This window comes from Lissotriton vulgaris, chromosome 8 (genome assembly GCF_964263255.1).
Source record: "Lissotriton vulgaris chromosome 8, aLisVul1.2, whole genome shotgun sequence".
Lineage (NCBI taxonomy): Eukaryota > Metazoa > Chordata > Amphibia > Caudata > Salamandridae > Lissotriton > Lissotriton vulgaris.
Genome location: NC_141696.1, coordinates 1,353,558,056 through 1,353,577,506, shown reverse-complemented (window position 1 = coordinate 1,353,577,506; position 19,451 = coordinate 1,353,558,056). Strand labels below are relative to the sequence as shown.

General features: G+C 40.7%; 1 protein-coding gene across 1 annotated transcript in view; it reads right to left on the bottom strand.

Annotated features, from left to right (window-relative positions):
• SESN3 (sestrin 3) overlaps window positions 1–4,365 on the bottom strand; it is a 293,232-nt gene extending 288,867 nt beyond the window's left edge. Inside the window, exon 1 of the mRNA XM_086935298.1 lies at window positions 4,184–4,365. Within this exon, the coding sequence (XP_086791424.1) occupies window positions 4,184–4,267 (84 nt within the window). The 5' untranslated portion in view covers window positions 4,268–4,365. The remainder of the gene's footprint in view (window positions 1–4,183) is intronic.
• Window positions 4,366–19,451: the final 15,086 nt, after the last annotated feature.

Here is a 19,451-nt window from a genome sequence, read left to right as displayed (position 1 = left end):
TATTTTACATTACTCACTATACAAATGTAAGCCATGTAAACTACCCGATTATTGCAGCGCCAGAACTGTTCTGCTCTGGTAGGACTTAACAGGGCCTACAAAGGGCACATACGACTTCAAAGGGATGCTCAAGTTTTCCAATATTGATATATTCGTAATTTAAATGCCTGAATTAAAGCCAAAATCGTGGTGGGCACCTTTTTATACTCAAGTGTGGTATACCAGCGCCATTGTCTAGTAGATACTTGGCAATTATCTTTTATGAGTCAACAGGTAAAAAAAATTCTTATGAAGTACAATAAAAAATAAATATTTGGACGCAATAAATACCAGATGAACTATGAAAAAAAGCCTCATTGATTAATTATTGAATTACTCAACGACATAGAAGAGAGTAAACCTAGTAGTTTCTAGTTTATAGAGCGCATGTCTTCGTGAGAGGGTCTCCCCCCTTTCACATATAAGTTTTCTGTACGTTAAAGGCACGGTCCGGCACCGTGTGTCAGACGCAGCGCCCACCCAAGTAGGATTATCTTCCGAAACTTGGATCAAAAGAGTGCAAAGGGATCACAATTTTATTATATCAACAGGTAAAGTCCCATACTCTAGGGTACTGGGTTTAGGTTCCTCCTCTCCTGACATGAACGTCTGCACAGTGAGCACATTCAGTGAGACCAGTGAAATCGTTCCGGCCTCACCATATGGCATAAACTCTGAAGAGGTTAACCTGGTGGCCTAACTATGCTGTGTTACTTTGAGGAAGGCATCAAGCTAGCCTGCCCATCAAAAGTAAAACAACGTCAGTATGGCACTGGTGGGTAGGCATTGGATCTTTGGTGGGTGCCCAAGCCGCATGGTTAAGGACAAGAGCCCCAGAAAGTTGTTGTGAAGCTTGTTACAAGCACGGCACATACTCCTTCTGAGGTACCCAAGGAAATCAAGTTTTTATTAAAAAATGCATTAAACGGTATTTTAAGTGGGCCATGTACAGGCGTGTTTCTACAGTACTGAGTTTATATGAGAGACAAGATGGGCTGACAACATTTCCTAAGAGTGAAATCCCTTGTCTAGTGTCTGGTTTTAGAAGTCACTCTGGTGAGTGATTTGGATAATATGTATGCACTTCTGTGGCAAGACCATGCTTAGTGCTGTAATTAAACCAATAACTAGATGTAGAGTGAAGAATTATTAATGTTTATCATTCTCAATTTGAAGCATACATTTACTAGCATTATTTGTGGAACAAAAGTAACTTTATAACCAAAACAAACAATGTTGGACCAGCTGGAGCGTGATAACTACAGAGTATGCGATGAAACACTGCTGTAAATTCCTTGGAGAGATGAAGAATAGCACAAAGGGAAAAGTCTTAAGGCAGAATGGACAACATTTAAACAGCATTAATGTGAGTGCAGAGAATTAAATTAATTTACAAATCAATGTTTCACTGCAAGATGGCTGTATCTCCTGTTTGTTTTAGTCAGTAAACAAACAGTTCAAAAAATTAATTTTATTACTTTGGGAGGAAAAGACACGTGTGCAGCCTGTCACACGTTTGACATGAATTAGCCATAATGGATGGTAGAGGGCAACTTGTTCTGAAAAGTTGAAGTTAGTAACAGCATACCACAGTGGATGATTAGCTGTTCACAACAGACTCTGTACAACAATTAATACAATCTCACAGATATCACCACAAGAAAAGAGCAGTGGTTAAATGCGATGTGCCTGGGCATGTACAATAGGATTCGGCCATACCAAGACATTGCCCGAGACTTATTTCCCACGGCCTGCAACTCTTTGGAGAAACTGCAGAAAGCCAAGACGGGTGCAAAGACAGTGCATATGGCCACATGAGTACTGTAACATGCTAACATGAATTTGAATATACATTTATATGTGTCATCCATAAACATGTCACATTGCAATCTATTCTGGTTTGGCCCTTAGCATCAGAGGTTTACTTCAATCCATCCCCCCCAGACAACGCACACTTATTGACAGCACGGGAACAAACTGTAAAAATAAATAATTTGGAAAAGGTAAAAGTCCGACTATCAGAATATAAATCTAGTGCATCTACTTCCAGTAAAAAGTCAGACTCGAAAAATACTGTAAAACAAACGATTAGGCAAACAACTACAATGTTTGCCATAACAACACTTATACAATTAAGGTCTGCCACCCTTGTTATTACTGAAATAAAATTTTGGAACTATTCTGCAAGAAAAAAAATAAGATCATCAACAACTATGTAGAGCGACGTACCCCTATTTGAAGAAAGTGAATGATGTCTTTAAATGGCATATTTTGTTTACAAGTCGCTGTCAAAAGAATTGGGAGTTTCGTATAAAAGGGAAATAAGGGCACAGGAAGGGTTAACTGACACAGGGCTTCCCTGCAGCAGCCCCTTTCTCTGCACAGCTAGAGGGGCTCTAGACCAATAACTGTAAACTGATCCTAGAGCTGTGGAAAATAAAGGGTTGAGTTGTAGAGGTCTGTCGGGGTTGAAAAATGTAAGTGTTGTATGCTGTTGGCGAAAGCCAAGTTTGAGATTAATGGGGAAAAGGTTACATCTTTACGCAGATTCATAAGAACGTTTTACGGAGCAGCTGCCAACTGCTGGGGAAAGAGGCTTGAAAAACAACTTTGATTGGCAGCTCGCCTGAGCCACAGAGGAAAAGCGCAATTTCCAGACTAAGATCTCGACCAGTGTTTAAGATCATATCTACCACATGGTCTCATTCGTCAAATTCAAGCAAGGAGCAGTTTTTATTAGAAAGATGCATGCAGACAGAATCAAGTCACCGCGGGTTAGCCTTCTGTCCAGAAGCTTTTTGTGAAATTACAACTTGTCAGCAATTTTAATTCATTTGCACTCAGCAAACACTGTGCCCTTTCTACTAAACGGCTGCAAACAGAGGGCATTTGTGCGCAGCGTGTGATAGCTTTCGCCAGCCACATTTACTTTTGATTTGTTGATCCTTAACTCCACTGCCCATTTAATTAACTGGTATCGAAAATGGACAACGTGTATATCGTTTGAACTTTACATTTGATACGTGAAGTAGGCGAGAGTTAGTTTATCGTTTGGCCGACTTCCTACAAAAGTACTGCTGTCAATCCTAGGAGCAAGGGGAAAGTGGTGTCTTCACAAATCCCTGCCTCTGGGCAGCTTTGGCGGCACAGTTCCCACATTCAACGGGTTTGCTCCTCCAGCCCTATTGACACGCCTGTTTTCTAGCCGTCACACTAGTAAGGGGGCGTGTTTAAGTGTGTTCAAGTCTCTTTTGCAGAGCTCACATTTGGTGTATGTTTTTAAACTCTCACACTGAAATATGCTTTCCACGCAGCGTGAATCTTTCAAGGGTTTAACTTCTTACATTCCCCAACTGCACCGTGCTGAAGGCATGGTTTGGAGGTTTACTAAAACCGCTCGAAAAATTTAAGCCGTAACCACCGAAATTAGGTTTATGCGCTACATTTCCAGAACTCGAATCTTGGGTTTTATCTACCACTCTGTGGTGTCAATAAACACAAGGCTGCGTGTGGTTTGACAGCTTGCTCGCTGTGGCACAAGGGGGAGCTGCAAACCATTAGCCGGCAAAGCTAATGTAGCAACAAGTAGACGACTAAAACGCAATCTTTAATCAATTTATACTAGCGGGCTAGTTAATAAAGTGGAAGGACTTCGAAATAGGAAGCACTGTCAGAGGTAAAACTATGGTTCCCAAAATAACTACTTAAACAAATAACTCACGACTTTGTAAATTATGACATCTTCACAAATGGAAACATAAATGTATAATCCCTTAAAACTCATATGCAACATAAAAATCCCAGTGCCGCAAAATAAAGTTGTTTAATGCAGGGATGTAGAGGTGGTGGAATTCGGCATTGGGCGTAGATGAAACACGAAAATATTTGTCCCAAGTGTGCACCTTTTCAGAGCCTCTCCAGTAATAAGACGCACTATATACATCCAGTTTTAGGCAGCGTTCGTGTAGCGAGAAGCAAAATAAGTGCATTCTTTGCTCCAGAGCTCTACTGTTTTTAAAGCACTGAGCTTGTAGTCAGCGCTATACACTGTGTAAGGCAGTTTTATATGACAATGCGCTGTTACACCGGGAGGGGGCTCCGTGGAGGGGAAGTTTGTTGTTTTGACTGCCCGAGGCTCGCTCACCTGCCGCCGCAGCGCTTTCCGGCAGTTGGGGCAGATCAGGTAGTCGGCAGTGCCGGAGATGGTGTCCAAGCTGCTCCTATGCATCCTGCCGCCAGCCCCGCAGCCCGACTCACACCGCTGGGACCCGGGCAGCAGCGGCAGCGGAGGCAGCTGCAGGAGGGGCCACGGCAGAGACACGCCTGCAGCGGGGCAAGGTTGGCAGCAGTGCCCGCCCCGGCCGAGCCCTGGGGGTGGAAACAGACTGAACGCCCCGCCTCTATCTTGAGTGAACGCTGAGGGAGGGAGGGTGCCTTTCGCCGAAAGAACAACAATGCGGGCAAAAAGGGGCGGGCCGTGCCCCGGAAACCACACCCACAGAATGAAAAACACTAAGGAAGGGCTAGTCCGATTTTTCCTTCCCAGCTGTAGTGTTTCCCAGTTATTGAAGGTATTCTACCGAGAAGCGGAAAAGTAATACAAGACGTCTAGGGATGAACGTGCACTCTTCAGTGGCCATCTTGAAAGGGCTTTCTCTCCCCACTGATTTTATGTGCCAAAGGAAGAAGAGGTCTCAGTAAGATAATGCATGATCTTTAAAAGCACCCAGCTGTGAGCCGAGCGGCAAAGAACTGGAGGGAGAGCATATTCTTTAAAATTAAAATACACTTATTATTAGGGTAATTATTGTCCGCGATTTTTTATCGACGTTTTCCCTTGGTCCAGGTTTCATTTTCAATAACAAGAAAAACACCTATCAGGCTTCTTTCCCTTCCCAAGTGGAAGGCAAACTCGTCCATATACATATCACAGTCACGCCTACTTTTTCAGGCTGTGCGGTTGCGATCTGTCGGCGACCGTCCCAAATTCCGATTAACGTTTTTTGCCCCTCCTTGTCAGTTGTCCCCTGGCCTACTCACAACTCTTTCTTTGTAGGAAATGTCATGCCCCTTTCCTCGCCCCATGCCGCCCTAATGTTTATTCTGTCCCCATAGTTCGATGTTTTTCCTATCCCACCGGGCATGCGCAATTCCTTGTTTTCAGCTCTACCAGGAATCAGCTGAACTGTGTCAGAGTTGCGGAGCTTGTCTAAAGGCCGAAGGCAAATCCTGAGAAGTTTTTTTTCTGGTTTATGTATTTTCCTAAATACACTTCTGGTGTTAGAGAGCTTTATAATAGAAACGGAACATTACATAGGAATTATCAGTTTTACAAGTTATAAATTCTGAGTGACAAGATTAAAACAAGTATGGAAGTATAAGAACCATAATAAAAAATTCAGTCAAAGAAGTAACTCGCAAGGCTCAGTGCAAACTAAGGGGCAGATTTACAATCCATTTACGACACTTTTACGCCGCTGTTGCGTCTCTTTTGTGACAAAGCCGCAGCGTAAACCAGGCACCACGTTGCAACTTATTTACAACTTAACGCATCTAGGCAGATGTGTCACGTTGTAACGCCCTGCGCCACATGAAACCTGTGTCAGGTTTCATGTGGGTGTTCTGTCGCAGGGTGGGCGTTCCTTCGCAGGAAAGCCCAATAAAACTGACACAGTGAAATCTACAAGATTTCACTGAGTCAGTTTTACAACGCTGCTGCGTGAAATCCTTACGCCTGCTTAAGCAGGCGTAAGGAGTGACGCACCATTTTAAGTATGGCCGCCCCTGTGCATTGCAGGAGGTGTGTTGCGCTTGCGACGCGACTCCAGCAATGCGCCCCCCATATGCCACAAGATGCGTGACGCATCTGCCCCTCCTTGCACCATGGTGCGCAGCATTGTAAATGCGACACATCTGTGATGGTGCAAGGGGCGGGATTGCATGACGTATCTGTTCTGGCGCATCCCTGCTGATTTGCAGAGATGCGCCAGAAGTTGTGAAATCTGCCCCTAAATGTCCAAGAGGGGTTGGTGTTGTGAGAACGATTGTGGACCCAGCAGGTCAGTGTAAGTAGAGTACTTTATTGAAGCAAGCAGGTACAAATGTCTCTCTCTTAGTCAATTCAATACAAATCTTTATTCGATCTTAAAAAAGCATAGGATCATAAATGTACATCAACTTTCCTTAGTTAAATAAAAAAGGTTCAATAAAAGAAATGATCCCAAACAATGTATCGTACCTGCTATTACATCAATATATACATAATCTTTGGCACCAAGTTAGAACAATTGATAAAGATAAAATTAAGTAGGCAATCCAATCAGCTAGTTACAGGTCCACTTGTCTCCTTTTTTCATTCATGCCTATAAGAAAGATTGTATTGTATTGTATTGTAATTGCATTTATATAGCGCTTACTACCACTGACAAAGCGTCAAATCGCTTTTTCGGCGGGTAGCATGCTTCTCCGGGACCCATAGAGGATTAGTGTTGAATTAGTATAGTGAAACATGCAAGTACATTTTAAGTGGTGGATAGGTTAGTCAGTTATTTGGATTTGGAATGATAGCAGAAAGATAGAGGAGGAAAAAAGGTTTGTATTTATATAGCGCTTGTTACCCCTGATGGATGTTGAAGCGCTTTTCTGGCGAGTAGTACACCACTCCGGAACTCAAAGGATTAGTGTTGAAAATTAGTATAGTAAAATATGAAGTAATTTGAGTAGTGGATATGTTATTCAGTTATTTGGGTAGAGAAGGGTAGGTGGTGGGATAGTGAAGGGAAAAAGGTTTGCATTTATATAGCGTTTGCTACCCCTAATGGGGTTTTGAAGCGCAAGTAGCACACTACTCTGGAACCCATCAGGATTAGTGTTGAATTAGTATGGTGAAACATGAAAGTAAATTTAGTGGTGGATATGTTAGTCAGGTATTTGGATTGAGAAGGGTTGGGGAGGGGTAGAAAGAGGGAGGAGTTTAGACAGTTTGTTCTGGGGGATCGGTATAGTAAAAGAGGTGTAAGATGATGCAAGGAGGGGTAGAGTAGGAGAGAGTCTAGAAAGGGTTATTTTGGGGATCATAGTAGTGGTATGGGATTTGGGGTTAAATGAGAGAGTGGATGTAGAGGATATATTGAGCGCAGTATAGGCTGAGAAATAGGGAAGTGCATTGGAAATGCTAAATTAGAAGAAAGTGATAAATATATAGATCCATAAGTACATTGAAAGTATATAGATGCATAATGAAGGTATGTATATTGGGATGTATTTCTGGCCCTGGCCCTGGCCCTGGTAAGTCTCGAACAGGCTCAAACAGACAACTGCCCTTGTCCTCTCCGCCCTTCACAGGCTCAAACAGGCAACTTACCTTGTCCTCTCCGCCCGTAACAGGCTCAAACAGGCAACTGCCCTTGTCCTCTCCGCCCTTAGCCTCGATGCCCGGGCTGAGACGCCCTAAGCCTGGCCTTTAATAGTCCTAGAAATCAGGTGACCCTGTCAGCCATTGGGAACCCTAGCCCTAACACTATCCAATCACAACAATAGCGTTAAAAATCTAGAACCAATAGGAGTCCAGGACCTTACAGCCAATTTTAGCCCTAGTCCAAGCACCCAATCAGTTAGAAAACCCTAATCTCTACGTACAATCAGACCCTAGCCCTACCAGTAGTCCTACCCCAAGTCCAAGCAACCAATGGCACAGGAAGTCCTTGTCCCTACTTCCAAAAGAAAGCCTAACCCTACTCTTAGTCCCACAACCAGTCCAGCAACCAATCACACCAGAAGCTCTAATCTCTACTTCCAATTAAAAGTCTAACCCTAGCCCTAGTTCCAGCCTAGTCCCAACAACCAATAGCACAGGAAACCCTAGTCCCTACTTCCATTAGCAATCCTAACCCTAGCCCAAGTCCCAACCCTACATTGATTGAATCACATACCCAGAAACCAATCAGAACACTCAAATACCCAACTAATGAGGACACTAACCCTAATCCAATAGAAACATCAGATACAACCGCCAATCAGTGTACATATGTACCAAACAATATCAGAAGAAAACGGGTTTATTACCTGTGCACACCCTATTTATGGCTTATTAAAAAGACTTTTAGATCTGTTATGCTAAAGATGCGTGCTGTTTGCGGATAGGGCAGCCAGCCCAGCAACATGAAGCAACAGCTAGTGGAAAACCACTGGTATGCCAAACGCACAGCTAGATTTACAGTATTACAATGAAACATTAAGAGTACAACAAACTTGAAACACAATAATCAATGAAAGAATCATTCTCAAGACCTCATTGTTGAGCAAATGTATTCATTGTCATTTTCATCAATTACATCTGACAATTAAATCACTTCTAAAAGATCTTGACATTATTGTTGTCAAATAAACAATGTTAGCACTATTGTCTAAGTTCAGAACAGTGCATCATGAATGACATTGTATGTACCACATATACAAAAAATAATGAATTAAGCCCAATGCATTTCGGGAGGATTCCCTTCTTCAGGGGCGCTGTAAAAGAAAAGTAAATGAAAACAGTAAACATTTTGTCATGAAATTCATCTGACCATTCAAATCCTAAATAACACCAAGCTACATTTATCAGAAGATGCTAACATCAACAATGGCCAATGAGTCCTGTAATTGCATAAAGATAAAAAATGCCTCATGCGTCTGCTCAAGGTCAAAGAAAACTCAACAATACTCCAAAGAAAAGCTGCCACCAAGTGCGTATACTAGTGTTAAGTTCCATAAGAGAAGACTATCATCCTATTAATCCGAACAGGAGTGTACCCATTCCCTGTACATATTGAAATGAAGTCCTCCTTAACTACCATACCTCCAAAAGAACAATTATAGACGCACTCACCGTTTTTTGGATATGTGGAATGTATCTGGATAGGAACATCGATGCATTTTTCATGACATCCCTCTATGTAAAAGTAAAGAAATACCCATTTTTGTCTAGTTCAACAGTTTGCCAAATCTTCAACCGCCTACCACCTAAGTAATGCCAGACCCAAAAGATTCAACTTACTGAGGTGAAATGACGATGTTCGCCACAAGAACAGTGTAGCCAAAATAGGCTCTCTGTAAGAAAATAGACGTATGAATTTGAGCACTGTGCGTGTATGCTGACGTACTGAGATATACTCTGAACTGTTTAAATAAAAAAAATGAACATATCCGCAGCAGTACCTGTATCGGTTGGTAACGCCAGCTATTGTACTTTAGTGTTGTAGAAATGCCACTCAATCTACAACAAAAAGTAAACACCCTAATTATTATGCCAATCTTATCACGCTAAACACCTTAACAAGTGCTGTGTTTTTGCATGAAATTACATCATAACACTCACCATAAACGTATTCACCTAGCTTGAACTTGTGTCTGTGAATGGCGTCAACATATATAAGTGTGCTGTAAAGACGTACCACACGATCTGAAACAAAATAGGAAACTCCTTAACCAAATATCACACTCCTCGTTCTCCCAAGTACCTCTTAGTCCTAATATTTCTCTCTAATGCCTGATATTGCTCACCATAAATAAGTTCACCGATCGAATAGGCTATCCGACATGATCTGAATCAAACATTGCAAGCAACCAGTAGCCTCAGTCAATGCTCAAACGCTAACCTGATAAACATGGACATGAGACTAAAAAGGTTCGGCCATCTTAAAGTGGTGCGAAACTCTATAGAAAAAACGGTCTAGTCTGAAATAGAGTCACGGTGGGAACTAACAGTGGGAACATCTAATTAATCTTCATATAACATGAAACACAGAAAATAATACACGAAGTGTCTGCACTCTCATGTGCTGAGAAATATGAGGCACTTATCTGTAAATATCAAAGCGTATACAGTGTGTGAGTACAATAGATAGAACACATGTAAACCGGAATGTATGTGATGTTCCTAAATAAATGGAACACTTAATAATTATCACGTGTGACAGTGATCAAAATAAAACAATACCATAGACAGTCTGTCTGAAACAGAAGGTTATCATTATATAAAGACTCTTTGCAAAGGGCCACCGCCGTAACTATAACCTTGCTATAGTCTCTTCAAAATGCATTGGCTGTGCCTCAAGTGCCACTAATTCTAGGCTAGACTGACTAATACGTTTGCTGGAAGAAATGCGTGGAGTAAAGCTAAAACGACTGCAAGAACAAAAAAACACCACCACCTAGTGTTATATACATGAACTAATAGAAACAGTGTCGGAAATTAAAAGATTTTTGACCAAAAGAAAGACGCATTTACAAAACTAGGTGTTATCACTGAACATGGGACAGTAGAGATATCACAGAAAGCATTGAAGTTCAATCCTATCATTGAGCCCCCCTGGTACTAAGGTCTGTAAATATTTGATCCACCAAGCTTCCCTTTGTGCTAACACTATAGTGTGATTCTGATCTGATCGTGGAGTTAATAATGTAGTCCGCACGGACACTTAATCGTGTAAATTACATTGGAGGAATTGCAGTCCCCATTATATCTCAATGTAATGGCTTTGCCAGAATGTGGGTGATGTATCACTTTGCCAGTTATAACATTATTGCAGTGCACACAGTTGAAGCACTTTTGCATTCCTTGAAATTGTTGTTCCGCCGTCATCTTTGTAGAAAGGATTTCCTTGATGTTTCTGCTATGAGTATACGCAAACAATGGTTCTTCGTCGAATAAACCATTAATGTCTGGTTCTTGTCTCTATAGTTCCCACCTTGATTTGATGATTCCTTTGATTGTGTGAGATCTGGTAGAATACTTAGATACAAAGACATGGCGTTTTGATTCACTCTTGATCTTGGGAATGAGCAACGTCGCGCGTTCTTTCAGATGTGTTTTGTTTAATGCTTCAGTCAGGGTTTCAGGGGGATAACCTCGTTCACAGAATTTGACTTGCTGTTTTAGAAGTGTCTCTTGTAAAGTGTTGTCGTTGGATGTAATACGTTTAATTCTCGACATCTGAGAATATGGAAGGTTTTTTATCAATGACGGTGGGTGAAAACTGGAATGCAGTAAGAAGTTGTTTCTGTCTGTGGGCTTCGTATAGACTGAAGTTTCCAAAGTGTTGTTTTGTTTGTGGATCAGGAAGTCTAGGTAAATGATACTCTCTTGGCTGATGACATGCGTAAATTTAATTCTCTTGTGCTTTGTGTTCAGTTCTGCAATAACTAATAGAGACCTAGTATTTTTCCAAATAAGGAAAATGTAATCTATGAATCTTACGTAAAATACCAGATTCTTCTTCCATATGTCGTGATTGTAAATGTTGTCATTTTCAAACTGTGCCATGAACGTATTGGCATACATAGGAGCCCCCGGAAAACCCATGGAGGTCCAACTGACTTGTAAATAAAAGTCCTCTTGCCATTTCAGATAGCTTTGTTGGAGACAAAAAATCAGTAACTCTAATAAGAAAACTTTGTTCACTGCAAGTTCTGGCAATTGTAGTAAAGCCCATTCACAGGCTTCAACTCCCTCTTTTAATGGAATAGACGTATATAATGATGTTACGTCGATAGTGTACAGAAGCCAAGAGGCGTGACAATCTTCTTGTACATGTTGCAGTAAATTAAAAAAGTGCGTAGTGTCCTTTACATAACTCTGCCATGACTGTACACATTTTTGAAGAAAATAATCAATAAGCTGTCCTGCTGGTGCAAAGATCGACTCGCAGCCAGAAACTATTGGCCGAAACGTAGGATCTGTGAGACTTTTGTGCACCTTTGCGTGCATATACAATTTAGGCCTTCTTGGATATTGCACTGTGAGAAAGCTGCGTAATGATGTGGTGATCCAGGACATTTGTTCCGCTTTATCCAATATCTGATTGAGAACATTCTTCAATCTCATAGTTGGGTCTTCGTCCAATTTAATGTATGTTGTAGTATCAGCTAGATGTTCGGTCACTTTCTTAATATAGAAACTGGTGTCCATAACGACTAAGGCACCGCCTTTATCTGCCATTTGAAAAGTGATTTGTTCATCCAGACTCAGTTGGCGTAAAATATTCATTTCATCCTTCTTCAAATTTGGTGTGATCCGAGGGCGTAAATTTAATCTGGCGAGATCATGACGTACCAATGACTCAAAGGTATCTAAAGTTTTATGGGATACCGGTGACATAAATATGCTCTTGGGTTTGAACGCTCTCAATTCAGGGTCCAATGTTTCAGATTCTGATGTGAATGTAGACTCTAAGCTGGGTACTACGATTGTGAAAAAATGTTTTAGCCTCAAGTTACGCATGAACCGAAAGGTTGACACTTCTACTTCCAGTTTGTTCGTGTGATATATAGGTACGAATGAAGTTCCTTTGTTCAACACCAACTTTTGGGTTCTGGTTAATTGTTTAGTTGAAATATTGATCACAAGGGTTTGCCCTTGCTCCTCAGGCTTCGCGCTTCTGCTTCTTTTTCCTTGGCTTCCTTTTCTTTGTCTTTTGCCCCTCCTTGTGTTTTTTGCTTTGGAGGTCTGCCTTCTGTTTGACCCCTCTCTAAAAAATAAGGGCGGGGGTGGGAATTGAATATGCTATTGATTGAGCTGATGAACTTGCTCCATTTTTTGTACCTGATGTTGTTGGCTCGTGTTCAATGACTACTGGTCGTCTGGAAGGATCCAACTCTCTATCAGATACTATTGACTCCTGGGAAGATGTTGTAGGCTTCTGATAGGGGCGCCTTCTAGCTTACACCTCTGCCCAGGTGTACACCTCGTTCAGTTTATAGTCAATGGTATCTCTGCGAAATTTACGCAATTTTCTTTCCTGAATATCCTTACCATAAGAGTCCAATTTTGTGTTGAGATCTTCTAATGTTATTTTCCAAAATTCAGCTTCACAGCGACTTGATAAATCTGATTTGATAATGTGTATTTCTTCCTCCAACTCTTTGATAGTTTTGGAAAATCTTTCTATCAGAAGCAAGATCAAATCCAGTGAGCATTTATTTAACACTGCTTGCCATTTTTCCATAAATACCTTGTTGTATTGAAATTTGTATAATAATGGTTTGATTGGTAAAAGCAGTCCTCGTGGTATCCTTTGTACCTTATGATATTGTATCAATGTAGAGGCATGTAACCGTTGGCCCGCTCAATGCTCTACGTGTGATAAATTCCAACTGTCTAAGTTGTTGTGTAACGGAGCTGCCTTGGACATTGAATGACGGGGCATCTTCAATGAGCGAATTTTATCTTGAACTTGCGTGTGTGTGTATGTCCTGGTCTCTGATCGATTGTCAGTATGATTAGAAATGCTATCAAACGACATGTTGGTTGTGTGAAATGGTGTCGGGGTGCTACTGGTGATGAAGTGAGGCGTAGATAATGAACAAAACTGGTTTATTACCTGTGCACACCCTATTTATGGCTTATTAAAAAGACTTTTAGATCTGTTATGCTAAAGATGTGTGCTGTTTGGGGATAGGGCAGCCAGCCCAGCAACATGAATCAACAGCTAGTGAAAAACCACTGGTATGCCAAACGCACAGCTAGATTTACAGTATTGCAATGAAACATTAAGAGTCCAACAAACTTGAAACACAATAATCAATGAAAGAATCCTTCTCAAGACCTCATTGTTGAGCAAATGTATTCTTTAAAAAAAAAAATTATTGAACAAAGCAGTAGGAAGTCATTGGTACAGAATTAATATATAAAAAAAAAAGAAAGACATTATTCACATCAAGACAATTTTTAGACAGTTTACAAGAGACAAAACTGGAGTAAAAAGAGAGGATTAAAAAGGAAAGAGACCATTATAAAAACTTACAACAGTCCTTGTGCAAAAACTGCAATTTTAAGTAAACAATACCACTGCAAAAGTGCAAAAACTGCAATAAAGTGCAACTGCAAGATGAGATATAATCCAATAAAGTGCAATTTTAAAGTGCTAGTGCAATATAGTGCAAAAACAGCTATTATAATGCAGCAATACTACCCAAAAAAATACAAATATTCTCTTTCTCCTCTCCTTCCTCATCATCTTCCCTTCAACAATTCCAGATTCTCAAAATATTTCCAATTTCTTTCGAATCTTGCAATGGCTCCCACCCTGCCTGCATAAGCTCTTTCAAAATTACATGTTCTTAAAGAGGAGAGGGGATAAGGGGCAGCCCTGCCTTGTTCCTCGGCTAATTTTAAAAGGAGTTGTTTGTGTACCATTTATTAATAAAGATGCTCTAGGGTTGTTATATAATAAGCCTATGGTCCTACAAAATTTGGGTCCCAGATGAAATTTATTCATTATTGAATTTAGGTATGCCCAATTTACCCTATCGAACGCTTTAGTGGTGTCGAGGGTCATGATGGCCAGGGGTAGACCAAAAGTTGAGGCAATGTCCGTGGCTCCCACCAGATCATAGGTTAGATCAGCCAACTGCCGGCCTCTAATAAACCCCTTTTGATCAGAGTGGATTATCGACCCAATCTCGCTTCCCAATCTCGCAGCCAGAATTGAGGTAAATATCTTATAGTCACTGTTGAGAAGCGAGATTGGGCGATATGATCCACATTCGGCTGGGTCCTTGCCTGCTTTTAATATTAAGGTTATATTTGCCTCCCCCCAGGAGCTTGGTGGTGTCTGCCCTCTGATCATTATGTCATTAAAAAGGTTCGTAAGAACTGGGGTAAGCGTAGTATTGAGTACTCTATATAATTCTCCTGGGAGGCCATCTGGTCCCGCGGCTTTGCCCTGTGACAATTGCTTGATGGTGTTAGAAACTTCTAGTTCCGTTATGTCTTTATCTATTTTTTCCGTTTGGGAGCTCTCCAATTTCGGAAGAATTATATTATTCAGCCATTCGTTCCTTTCCTCTACATTAACGTTCAGTTCCTCCGTGTATATGTTCTGGAAGAACTCACTGAAGGCTTCCCCTATGGCCGTGTTCGTTGACCTACTATTAGCTTCTCCAGCGACCCTCACTTCTTTGATAAAATTTCTAGATTGATCAGCTTTAATTTTCCAGGCCAACAATTTTCCTGCAGATTCACCATATTCGAAGTGGGCAAGTTTGCTTGCCTGCCATCTTTTATTTATCCTCTCCTGTAATAGTATGTCTAACTTGGCTTTTAATTCTGTCTTCTCCTCTTGATTGTCTGAAGGGAGCTGGTCTAATGCTTCTAGATGAATTAATTCTTGCTCAATATGTCGGATTCCCTCATCATATTTCTTTCTCCTGTATGAGGCCCTTCCTGTAATACAGCCCCTTATGAAGGCCTTCCAAGCCTCCCATACTGTGACCAGAGAAGTAGAGCCTAAATTTTGCTCTAAGAAGGAGACTGTTTCATACATCAAATGATCTTTCTCCTCTTCCTCCAGTAAAATTGTTCGATCGAAAGACCAGGAATGGTGAGTGGACTTCTGATCTAATTTTACAGAGAAAAAAATAGCAGAATGATCTGACAGGTGTAAAGGGAGGTATGTTATATTTTTAACCCGATCTTTAATAGAGCGACTGAATAGAGCGTAGTCAATTCGTGATTTATGTCTGTATTTGTAGTTGTGGTAGGAGACTCCCATAGCTTTGCCGGACCTTTGTCTCCATAGGTCTATTAAGCCAAGATTCGACATACATCTGAGTAGTGTGTCCCTCATATTACTATGCGCAACTGCTCTGGAAGTAGGGGATTTATCTAGCTTTGGGTCTAGGACAAGATTAAAATCTCCCACCCATATTATAGGATCGGAACAGGTAATCAAATGGTTGTGCAGGGTGTTTAAATAAGAAGGATCGTCCTGATTAGGTCCATAATAGCTGATAATAGTAATGTCCTTCGAATGTAATTGAACATTAGCTATCAGCCATCTACTACTCGCATCCATTTCCCAACTCGTGATCTGGGCCCTAGCTGCTTTTTTGAAAATGATAGCTGTGCCGCGGATACTGGTGTTGTGGTCCGTAGTTATAAATTTATCAACCCATTTGAGCTTTTTAAGTATATCTGTAATTTCCTGTTTATTCAAGTGTGTTTCCTGGATCGCAATGATCTGTGCGGGTGAATCCCTTAGGTATTGTAAGATTCTGTTTCTTCTAGCCTTAACACGCAGGCCATTTACGTTCCAGGATATGAATTTAATGTCTGCCATTGATATTTAGCCAAGTTTCCCGCCCCCCTCCTCTAATTCTTATTGTTTTGAAAAAAAGCCTATTGTTAATTTTATCTTTAGCTATTTTGACCAAACAGCCGCTTTGAGAAACTGATGGATCTATATTATTCATAATTATTGGATTCGGTTTATGAGGACTTTTATATTTTGCTTTTCCCTTCCCATCCCCCCCTCCCCTGGAAAACCCCCCCCAACTTACTCTGGCTTGATGTATTGCCAGCTTGTCGTCTCTGACGTTTTCCTGCTCCATGCCCTGATATCTATTTTGTTGGTCTCTATATTTAAGATAAAGGCAGTGGTAACTCCTAAAGCCCCAATTTTAGTCCTTTATGTATTATTTATCTTATATCTTTTTATTCCCAGTGAAGATTATCGAGTGACCGAGGGTGGATTTGGGCGCTAATATGGGGATTGAAAATAATCCCAATAGACGTTATACCTCGAACTTTTGAGAATAAATTTGCTGGGGGTTTTAAGATCTATAGTAAGGTTCTGAGGTTGATTAACTAATGTTTATCTGTCACTCGCTTCTGTTTAGTTTTCCTGGATTTAATCTCGAAATTATATATCCAGGCCCAAATTTAGATACTTTGTGTTTTCTCATTTATTTATTTGTCCCTTTATTTATTTATTTATTTTTTTATTTCACCCCATTTCCTTTTTCCTTTTTCTTTACTTCCTTTTTCTTTCCCCTTTTTTTCCCTTTTTTCCTTTCTTTCCCCTTCTTCCCTACTTTTTATTTTTTTATTTTTTTACCCTCTCCCTTCGTGAATTTTGTTCTTTTTCTTGTTTTTCAATCTATTTTATTTTCACACCCCTTTTTATTTTTTATTTTTTATTTAACTCCTTTTCTGTTATTATCTCATTTAGCAAATCAGCCGAGGAACAAGGCAGGGCTGCCCCTTATCCCCTCTCCTCTTTAATTTATATGTTGAACCGTTTGCACAATCCATCAGGGAGGATACCAACATTCCACATTTTACTTTTTCGGGCTGGGAAAAGAAAATTGGCCTCTATGCCGATTACATACTTATTTATACAACTGACCCCACACTGGCATTTCCCATAATTATACAGAAGGCGGAGATGTTTGGGAAATTCTCTGGTTACGAAATTAACGCAGGAAAAACCGAAATTATGGTTTGGAACATTCCAAATCTTCAACTCCCTGTAAAATCGTCAATGAGATACCTGGGAATTACAATAAATAATGACCTAGAACACTTGACGCAAAATAACCTAGCACGTGTTTCGCGAGAATCCCAAATTTTGATGAAAGCCTGGTCCTTCCTCCCACTTAATATCTATGGGAGAACTAGCCTGATAAAAATGAGTATTCTCCCGAAATTTACTTTTATTTTCAATGCCATCCCGCTAGTTTTTGATACCAAACAGCTTGCAAAATGTCAGCAGAATATTAATTCTTTCATTTGGGGATATAAATCCAGCAGATTAGCTTGGAAAAAATTGAGAAGGAGAAGAGAAAAAGGAGGGCTCGCATTGCCAGACCTGGAATATTACGCTTGGGCATTTCATCTGACTCATTCTAGGATGTTACTTAAGCTCCCCTGGGAAAATGCAAATGGGTTTATGTACAAGGCAATGCTACTGGGTTCGGACCTACCGGTTAATGGCTTTCTTTTCAAGTTCGGCCACCAGAAGTTTTTCAAAAAAATCAGGCTAAAGACACTATTGAGCATCTTGAAAGAATGGTCTCAAATAAAGTCTAAGGCCGGAATAGGATACCTATCTGAACATGCACCAATTTGGGACCTACCTGGGCTAGCATCACAAGAAGTCAACATAGTCAAAAGAGTCCTGTCAGACGCAGGGATCACAAAGTGGGGAGATTTGCTGTTGGAAAGATCAATCATTGACTGGGATATCTTCAAGCTAAAAGTAACATCATCACTCTCCTGGATAGTATATCTACAAATAGGAAGCTGGTTTCGGACTCAAATTAAGAAAAAAGGAATGATGGGAGAGGTGAGTCCTTTAGAAAATATCCTAGTGGAAAAACCTGCGGGGAAAAAGGAAGTTGCACTCTTCTATTGGCATATTATAGAGGATGGTGAGCGGGATTTTAACCTCCCGGAAAAACTTTGGGGTGTGGAGGGAGAACCAGATAGAGAGATTATTTGGGAGGAATCTTTCACCCTTCTTTACAAAATCATCAAGCCAGCATGGTTGAGACGCAACCAATTCTTCACACTTCACAGAGCGTATTACTCCCCTAAAAGACTGTCGAAATTTCAAATAGGGAAGTGCTGCTGTAAATGCTCTTTACCAGCAGCTTCAGACCTTCATATGTTTTGTGAGTGTCCAAATATAGCCACTTTTTGGCATGAAGTCAGAACAACACTTGAATCTATTCTTGGTATCACGATTCCGTGCACATGGTCTTTAATAATTTTTGGACTAAACCACAATATTAAGGGATTAGAGAGAGATTTTCTGTTTTATGCCATCCTACTGGCAAGAAGAGAAATTTGTAAAAATTGGCTCAACATAAATCCCCCAACACATGCAGAGTGGCTGTCTTCACTTTATGCAACATCAAGGCTGGATTTATCGAGAACATGCAGCCCTCGATCGCTTAAATTTTGGGACTTTTTGATTGATTGGACGAGGGATAGTTAGACAACCCAGGGTTTTTTTTTTGGTTTTTTTTCCCCGGGTCCGATGATTAGGCCTAAAATCTCTCTGTCCTATATGGTGGTATCGTATAGCTACGGGACATCCGGCCGAACTGGTCTGAAGGGAGTATGTCCGTCCAAGCTCTGTTGGTGACACTGAGGCTGACTCTCGGGGCACCTGGAGCTCAACATTGGGCTCCGAGGGGCTACGGGGGGGTCGGTCCTCGGGTCTGAGAGGACAAGAGCATTGTTGGATCGACTTTTTGACTAATGAGGACCAAAAAAAATTTTAAAAGAAAAAAAAAGAAGAAAAAAAAAAATTACATGTTCTTCTCATTTTATTGAACCATTTTAACTGTGAAGCAATCTCCCTGGATTTCCAATTTTGAAGAATCAGAGACCGTGCAAATACACAAGAAATAAAAATAAATACTTCTTCTGTTTTGTTAAACCTGCTCCTCTCTTTACATATACCAAACAGGGCCACCTCTGCTTTCGGCAAAAATACTTTCCCAGTTGCCAGCTCCATATCTGCGAATATCCCCTTTAAAAAAGATTCCAACTTCGGGCAGGAAAAGAAAATATGATACCATCCTCCCTGGCCCATAGCTTTACATCTAAAACACTTATTCTCGACTTCAGGGAACATTCTCTC